We start from the raw sequence: 9,169 nt of genomic DNA, 5'->3' as shown, positions 1-9,169 counted from the left end.
CAGCCTGAAAACACAGTTTTTAAAACAGTGCCACCTGAAATGCCTCAGACATTACAGCACTCAACATCTTAAGCAGAAACTTGGAATTAAAAACAGCAACCCAACAATAAATAGGGAATTTAAGAAACTATTTGAGATCATTTATAATTGGCTGGATGTGACAAACCAGCTGGATGTCTTTGGGCATGATGGTGATTCTTGGTGTGGATGGCACACAGATTGATGTCCGCAAATGGAACAACCAGAGAAGCTTCGCTGGCCTCGTGAAAAGCTTCAGAAGCGCAGATCAGTCTTGAAGTCCTGAGCGATCTCTCCAACCAGGTGCTGGAAGGGCAGCTTAGGGATCAACAGCTCGGTGGACTTATTGGTGTGCAAGATGAGGTGTGCAGTGTGCCAGAGAGCCAAAGGGTAAGTTTTACTAATTCCTTCACCATAGCAACCAAATTCTGGCAACCACTTACAGAAGTATTAGGCTACACTGTCTGTGACGCATGCATGCATGCACTCGGTTGCATGCCCTTATCACATGGAACATAACCAATGCAATGATCCATGGCTACAGACAGGGACTGCCATTGACAGACAATAATCTAACGGCATAGTCCTCTGTGAATGACAAGATGACCGCACGCAAAGCCGTTAAAGTCAAACTTTGAATCCCAGAAGGGTGGTAAAGGAAGGAAAGGGCAATGAAGGGTCAAAGGAAAGAGGATAACCTTAGGTCACCATATCACTAGGAATATGAGACAGTGACAGATGATCCATAACCACTAACCGCTATCAGTAAGTACCCATGGGGGAGGAAGAGAGTGGGGGAGGGGGGCAAAGATGTGAGATGGGGGAGGAGAGAGTGGTGGGAAGAACGATTAGGAGAACATCTGGGCGTGTGAATCGATCTTCTAGCTGACCTGTGGTTGATGATAAGATGTCGCAGGTGTGTTTGTTCCAACCAAGGACGAAGAGGAGAGTCTACATTCAATAAGCAGAGAATGAAAAAGCCTTGTTCTATTTTGTGCTGCTGGCAAGGAGCCTGTTCATCAGGACACTGATTAACCGTCAGACATAGTGGTTTCTTTTGGTCGGGGGTTTCAATGTTGTCGTGCTGGGAATTGATCCAACCAGCAGGTTCACTACATGCCTCCACAGTCTGCTATCATCCCTCTTTTCATCCTCTCTTCCATCATCCCTTTCTTTTTCCCTTCTTTCTTTGAGGTAAGGCTGAAATAAAGCAGAGTTGGAATTTTGGTGGGAGGAAGATGCTGAACTGGTGGTGCCACAACAAAGCTCCTTTGTCATGATGTCATCAAAGGAAGTCAGTGCTCCACCAAGTTTTCACCCGTCCAGGCTGTACATGTTAGAATTTTTTTTTAATATTGGAAGGGCAGTTTTTCGACCGTCATACAATTTTCTGTCCAGATGGAATTTCAGTAGATGAGAGTTTGAGGATCAAATGCTGAGTTAGAATCTCACTTCTGAGACCAGGCCCTTGGAAGAGATATTGGGAAAGGGAGAGTCCTTACTGCTGGACAAATGCAGTGGCATAATGCACTTGAGATGCATTTAACTCGGTATCTTAATTGATAGCGGTGATTGATTATGTGGTTTTACATAATAGATGAGCGATGGTGTCAGGGATTTTCAAATGTGACTTTCAGTGCCGTTCCTCTGCTCCTCACTCTGTTTTTCCTCTTCTTCTGCCTCTCCTCCCTCCTCCCTCCTCCCTCTAACTCTCTCTTCCAAGAATAGCTCTCTGTCAGGTAAAGTAGAAACAGAGATAACAGATAGGAACACACACACACACACACACACACGCACACACACACAGAGCTCGCATTTTGGAGTCTCCCTGGCATACAGGGTGGCGTTCCCATAGTAACAGTCTTGGAACTACCCCCCCACACACACCCCCCACCCCTCCCCCCACACACACACACACCACCAAATCAGCTGGTGAATTTATGTGCTCTGAGTAGTTATTTTTCATGCATGCACACCTACACACACAAGCACATCTGCACACACACACACACATATCACACACATGAACACATGCTCCCAAGCATAACACACATCATACACACACTGCAACAAACATGCAAACATAACACACATTATACGCATACATACCGGCAAACATAACACACATCACACACATACATGCACGCATGGCAGCAAACATGACTACAAGCTAGTACACAAAAGCGCATGCAAACAAACAAGCTTGTGTACAAATACCTACACAGCCTCGGGTGACCAGGTGTCCCGCTTTGCGTTGTACTGCAGAGCATTTTGATCCTTGGTCCCGCATCCCACATATAGACATAATGTCACACATTTTCATTGGCCATTTGGTTTTTAACTGTCTGAAATAAGAACACATGAATGCTTTTACCCTCCCGGCACATGGGTCGCCGCTGCTATTGCAGCATAGTTTTCTACTCTGCAGAGCAACCTATCTAATACAATTACAAACACAGCAACCTAGCTAATACGAATACAAACACAGCAACCTAGCTAATACAAATACAAACACAGCAACCTAGCTAATACAAATACAACATAGCCAAGCTTTTCTAAAAGCCTGGCTTTCATTTAGTGGCTGAGAAGAGAGAAGTGGATGTGACAGCCGTCAATCAAACTGTGCAGACGTGGGGCCAGTGTAGTCCTCTGCTACGTCACAAACACCAAATTTACACAAACTTTGGTAATAAGTCCCACATTGTCCCATACAGACGTACTACTCATCCCACATTTGGTTCGCTTGCATCTGGTCACCTTAACAAAGCCACACACAAACTCTACACATACATACCTAACCATGTATGCATACAAACATCCTTACACTTACACAATCTGTGTGTACAGGAGATCACAACCGTATACACTCAAACAGTGGTCTCCAAACACACACCAAAGCATATGAGCGCCGAAACATTTCTTTTCATGTCTTATACTTGTCTTCACTGCAGAATGAGGAGAATATGCAGTGGTATAATCCCTGATGAACTGGAGAGTAGATTTTTATGATTTATCTGTCATTTTAAACAGATGATGGTATATTAAACTTCCTCTCCTCCATTTATCTCTGGCTAATGCCTTTTTCTCCTCCTTCTTTTCTTTGTCATTCATTTTTCACTTTTATAGTTCCATGACATATAAATACTGTGATTTTTGGAATGGTGGATTGGGGTGGATCCATATGCTAACCTTAACCGTCACCTGTCCTGCCACTATAGGCTGATCAGGAAGGCCTTTTTCGACATCCAGAACAGCAGTGTGCACTAATTGCTGGGCAAACCATATTGGTGTTGTATGCACATGCTAACGTCGGCACAAAGTCAGCTATCTCACGTTTGTAAGGCTTATGCTATAACCAATGGAAGTGTCAGCCTAGAGCGAAAGTTGGGAGTGCTGAGCGGTATTAGCATAATCAGCTAAATGTTAGCTCTGCAGAGAGCAAAATCCCCGGAGGAAAAAAAAAAAACATCAGAAGAAAGGGGAGAGAGTGTGTGTGTACTGACCCTGTAGTGGAAGAGTATAGTGAGTTTACTGCAAACCCCAACCCTCTCTCTCTCTCTCTCCCCTCCAACCGTTACTTCTCTCCCCTCTTGCTCTCCTTTCTGTACATACAAATATTTCCCCTTCCTTTCCCCCCATCCCCCTGCTACAGTAGGTAGGGGGTGTGTGTGTGTGTGTGTGTGTGTGTGTGTGTGTGTGTGTGTGTGTGTGTGTGTGTGTATACACATGTGGAGCCCTGGGGACAGATTAAGAGCCTCATAAATAGAGTGAAAGCTTTACTTAGACTCAAATCTCTCACAGGGATTATAGCATCCGCCTGGATTTTAGAGCAAAAACCTAATCTAAGAGATCAGACACATGCATACACACACATGTACACACACATGTACACACACGCATATACAGAAACATAAAATAAATGCATACACACACACACATATTCACAAAGGACAGCATTGAGGGACTTAGTAGCTTTGGTGTCCATAGACTCTTAAATGTTGCTGTCAAGCCCATCAGAGGCAGAGTTAAGTACTACTAAAGACACAGCGTTTATGGCTAAGTGTTTGTGTGTATGTGTCTGTGCCTCTGCTCGTAGTTTCTATGATCTATATCTATATGTGTGTGCATGTGCTTGTGTGAGTGTATTTTATGTGTTTGTCTCTGCGCGACCAAGTTGCATGTTTTACTCTATGAATCATATTTATCTGTGTGTGTGTGTTTCTAAAGATCACAGCTAGTCCCAGGCACTGGGAACCAAACATTCTTACTGTCTCGTGTTTCTCTCAGACTCCCATGCAGTGCCCGTATCTCTTCAACTGAAATGCAAACGCTCAAGTGCGTGAATGTATTTATGTTCGCTTTATCTTCTCTATGTAATTATTAAGAGATTGTGACAGTTGCTATGTGACTGAATGTGTGTGTGTAGATTTTTGTCAGGACAGCAGCCCACGTTTGCTCAACCCCACTGTACTTTGGTAACAGTAGCAGTACTATCATTTGACAGAGATCCAGTTGTTCAGCTGCAGCATAGTACAACGTGTTGACAGGATTAAAAGAACATGATACAAATTGCCAGTGACTTCCTGTCACTCATGCCAAAAGGAAGAGCCTCACAGATGTACATAACGTGTAATGTGCTAGGTGCCTAGCAACAGCCTCTCTCACAGTGGGTGTGGTACCAGACATCATCCCTTACATACCAGTCAAACATCATTAATTAGGTCCGTCTGTTGAAGGGTTCAACACCAATTAGAGTGATGTTGGAAACACATAGAGGAATTACAGAATGTTGGTATCAGTTCCCACGCCAACACATGTGTGGGAGTGCATGGATGAGTATGTATGTGTGTGTACATAGACTCCACCGATTCCCTTCTGTGACTTAAACCCTGACATGTCCGAACATGGAAAGCATTTTAATTGGTGTGAACATATCTCCTCGTGTATCTGTTTGTGTGTGTGTGTGTGTGTGTGTGTGTGTGTGGTTGGGGGGGGTGCCGTGTCAGGGGATAGCACACATGAGAGTGTGTCTTCATGCGAATGTGTTTATCAGGGTATATCACAGAGTCCAGGTGTGTGTAAACTCAGATTGGTGTGAAATCGGCCAGCGACGTGAAACAGGTTCCAGTTATTTTTGGAAAACATAGTTGTGCAAAATCTCTCACACACGCGCACACACACACTACTGCTGCTGGTGCTGCTGTGGCACAGGTCTCTTTCTATGTTGTGTGTGTGTGAACAGGTGAGAGGAGTGGTTGTGGCATGAGGTGTCAAACACGATAGTGATTTTCTCTTTGGCCTGAACAATTCTCCTGACAGCCAATGAAGAACATCTGTGCACATTCGCGTACACGCACATACAGACACTCATGCAGGCCCACACACACACACACATGCGCACACACGCAGATACAGACGCTCATGCAGACACACACACACGCACACACAGACACATGCGCACACGCACACAAACACAAAAACATACTGTCACACACACACAGACGTAGTGATTTGGTATTCATCTGAGTGAATTCAAAAAGGTTTCTTTATTCAATCACTATTCAAGTCCCTTTTGATCACGCACACTTCAATGGCAAACAATTAGATCAAGCACAGGCTCTGTCTGCCAGATTACCAGACACACACACACACACACACACACACACACACACACACACACACACACACACACACACACACACAGAGAGAGAGAGACACATACACACACAAACACACATTTTGTCAAGACTTTTGTTGAACAGACAGGCAGATCGGCCAAGAACAGTCATGTCGGAGCTATTTAAAGTGCAGGGACACGAGGAGAGGAGAGGAGAGTAGAGGAGAGGGGAAGAGAGGAGAGGAGAGGAGAGGGAAGGAGAGCTCCTGGGAGAAACACATGTGTGGACAGAGAGAAACAGAAAATAAATTGGGAGCGAACAGAAGAAACGATGGAGGGATAAAGGCAGAGGTCAAATAGCTACAAAACAATGAAAGGGAGGACAGATTGAGTGGAGAAAGAGAACGAGAGGAAAGAACAGAGAGAGAGAGAGAGAGAGACACACATCATTTCAGATAATTTCAGTCTCATGGCGTTCCAGAGCAGGAGGGAGAGTACTGCCACACGGGCCCTCAAAATGAAACCTGAAGGAAACACAAACACACAAAATCAGGAATAAGAACTGAACTGTGTCTGTGTCTGGAATTATCAAACTGTGTGATGGCTGCTCTGTGTTTATGTGAGATAGATAGCTAGATAGATAGAGAGAGACAGAGAGAGAGAGAGAGAGTGTGTGTGTGTGTGTGTGTGTGTGTGTGTCACCTGAAATTCATGGTAGCAGGGGTGTCCTCCATGTTGAACTCTGCAACAGGAACACCTCTAGCTGCCACCTGTGGTGCAAACATGGCTGCAGGGTAGACTATAGAGGAGGTGCCAACCTGTAAACACGCACGCACACACACACACACACACACACACACACACACACACGCACACGCACACACGCACACACGTACACACGTACACATGCACACAAATAAACACATTTTAAAATTAGAGCAAAGGTGACTCAAAGGGGAGATGTGATGCGTGGGAAAGCATTAGCACTGGGGAATCCTAATCCTAATTTATTAACACTGCATATATTTATAGTGAGTCAGTTCATAATGAGTAATACACTACATCTCAGAGATGAGAGTGTTTGGGGAGTGTGATATTATCAAGAAAAGTCAATATTACAATTGAACTCATAAGAGATATCAAAAGATACACACTCACGCATAAATCCATACAGATACACACACACACACACACACACAAACGCACACACACACCACTCACCACGAGGCAGAGGTCACACATCTCTAACTCCTGCTCCACTGCAGTAAGAATGTCTGAGTCCAGAGTCTCCCCAAACCAGACCACGTGTGGACGCAAGAGCCCATTACAACCAGACTCTTCACATCTATGGATGGATGGACAGACACACACACACACACACACACACACACACACACACACACACACACACACACACACATACATAAATATTGTGAGGACAGTTTCATTTTGTAAATCTGATGATTCTGAACAGGACAAGAAGCTCTTTGCTAAGTGGACAGGACACGCTCTTTACAATTGATACCGCAGTACTCAAGTATGAATATCTAGGTTCAACTGAAGACTTTCTCTCACCTCCCCCCTCTCTCTAACACACACACACACACACACACAAATGTAGCCTTAGAAAGCCATGAATAAATCCTGCCCCCACATTCCACTAGCTACAAAGTGCAAAGAGAAAGATGAATGTCACACACACACACACATTCAGACATCCATTTTGTCTCTACCCTCACCCGACCCAACCCGGTCTGGACGGGACTATTAAACCTTGACCGGATTTGGATTGGCCATACGCTTAAGACACGTTCTGCTAGTTACGTCTTTCCTATTGACAAACAACGGTTGCCTTAGGGATCCAGGAGATCCTGGTGTACATGGAGCCGCTCTGTTTGGCTGAACTAACCCAGGCTATACAATGTTGCCCCCAGCTGGTGAAACGCTGTAATAGCATGCAGAGCTATTAGACTGTATGTGAAAGCTGATCACCTAGTGTACATTAAGGAAGGGCAGCTAGGATGTAAGATAAGGAGCAGTGAGTTGTAGTAGTCATTTAAGTCTCACCGCCATGCAATAACAAACACAGGACACATACGTGTGGAACATTTTCAGATCCTTTTAAGTTTTCCACATTTTGTTTCAGACTCGTCTTAAAATGGATTAAATTTAATCTACACACAATACTCAGCAAAGACAAAACAAAAACAGGGTTTTTGAGTGTTTTGTAAATCTATTAAAAAATAAAAAATTAAATATCCCTTTACATAAGTATTTAGACCCTTCAATTAGTACTTGGTTCAAGCACCTTTGGCAGCAATAAGGAAAGATTTTACAAGCTTGGCACGCCTTTCTTTTGGGAGTTTCTCTTCACTTGGCAGAATCATTCAAGCTCAACCAGGCTGGTTTCATCCACACATGCCTTTGGGAATTTTGGACTAAGAGTTTAATCTTCGTTTCATCAGAAAAGAGAATTTTTACCTCTCATGGTCTGAGAGTTGTTCAGGTGCTTTTTGGCAAACTCCCAGTGGGCTGGCATGTGCCTTTTATTGAAGAATAGCTTCTGCCTGACAACTCTAGCATAAAGGACTGATTGGTGGAGCGCTGCACTGATGGTTGTCCTTCTCCCATCTCCACAAAGGAACTCTGGATCTCATTCCCAATGCCTATTGGGTTCTTGGTTACCTGTCTAACCAAGGCCCTGCCCCCAATTTCTCTGAGGGAAGCCAGATCTAGGAAGACTTGGTGGTTCCAAATCTCTTCCATTTGAGAATGATGGAGGCTGCTGTGCTCTTGGGCACTTTCAATGCTGCGGAAAGGTTCTTGTATCCTTCCCCAGATCTGTGTCTTGACACAATACTGTCTCGGAGGTCTACGGACAATTCTCTTGACCTCACAGCTTGGTTCTGACTCTGACACACACCATCAACTGTGAGACCTTACACAGACAGGCGTGTGCCTCTCCTTATTATGTCCAATGAATTCAATAAGGCACAGGTGGACTCCAATCAAGTTGTACAAGTATCCCAAGGACCACTGATGGAATTAGCACCAGAAGTCCTAACAGAGGGTCCGAATACTTATGTGAACGAGATATTGTTTATCGAGTCTTTTATTTTTAATATATTAACAAAACACTCCAAAAACCTATTTTTGCTTTGTCAGTGTGGAGTATTGTGAGTAGATCAATGAGACAAAAATGAATTGAATCCATTTTAGTCTGAAATCTAACAAAAATGTGAAAAACTTCAAAAACACACACACACCTGGGTAGGTCCTCCGCAGGTATACGGGCATCTTCTGCCTTTGGGTCCGGTGCTCTATAGAAACACACATGAGGAGATGTGAGAAACAAACTTTCAAAAGCTCAAACTGTGTTCAAAGGGAGTGTGTAAGTGTGAGTGTGAGAGTGTGCATATGTATGAGTGTGTGAGTGTGTGCATGTGTGGGTGTGGGGGAGCGGTGTGAGGGGAGTGTTCTGACCCTTTCCCTTCTAATGCTGGGCAGATGGGGCTCTTGTGGTTGGCAGCTACA

At 44.2% G+C, this 9,169-nt stretch overlaps 1 protein-coding gene across 5 annotated transcripts in view; it reads right to left on the bottom strand.

Annotated features, from left to right (window-relative positions):
• Positions 1 to 5,545: 5,545 nt before the first annotated feature.
• Positions 5,546 to 9,169, bottom strand: part of sirt5 (sirtuin 5) — a 10,685-nt gene continuing 7,061 nt past the window's right edge. For all 5 annotated transcript variants that reach the window (XM_031575302.2, XM_031575303.2, XM_012839467.3 and 2 more), the window contains exons 6-10: positions 9,119 to 9,169; positions 8,902 to 8,955; positions 6,857 to 6,980; positions 6,338 to 6,453; positions 5,546 to 6,159 (exon numbers count right to left, since the gene is read on the bottom strand). The exon at positions 9,119 to 9,169 is cut by the window's right edge and continues 37 nt beyond it. In XM_031575302.2, coding sequence (XP_031431162.1) covers positions 6,087 to 6,159; positions 6,338 to 6,453; positions 6,857 to 6,980; positions 8,902 to 8,955; positions 9,119 to 9,169 — 418 coding nt within the window. In that variant the 3' untranslated portion in view covers positions 5,546 to 6,086. The remainder of the gene's footprint in view (positions 6,160 to 6,337; positions 6,454 to 6,856; positions 6,981 to 8,901; positions 8,956 to 9,118) is intronic.

Source organism: Clupea harengus, chromosome 10 (assembly GCF_900700415.2).
Source record: "Clupea harengus chromosome 10, Ch_v2.0.2, whole genome shotgun sequence".
Classification (NCBI taxonomy): Eukaryota; Metazoa; Chordata; class Actinopteri; order Clupeiformes; family Clupeidae; genus Clupea; species Clupea harengus.
Note: the sequence above shows the minus strand (reverse complement) of the source record. Positions and strands in the feature narration are given on the sequence as shown.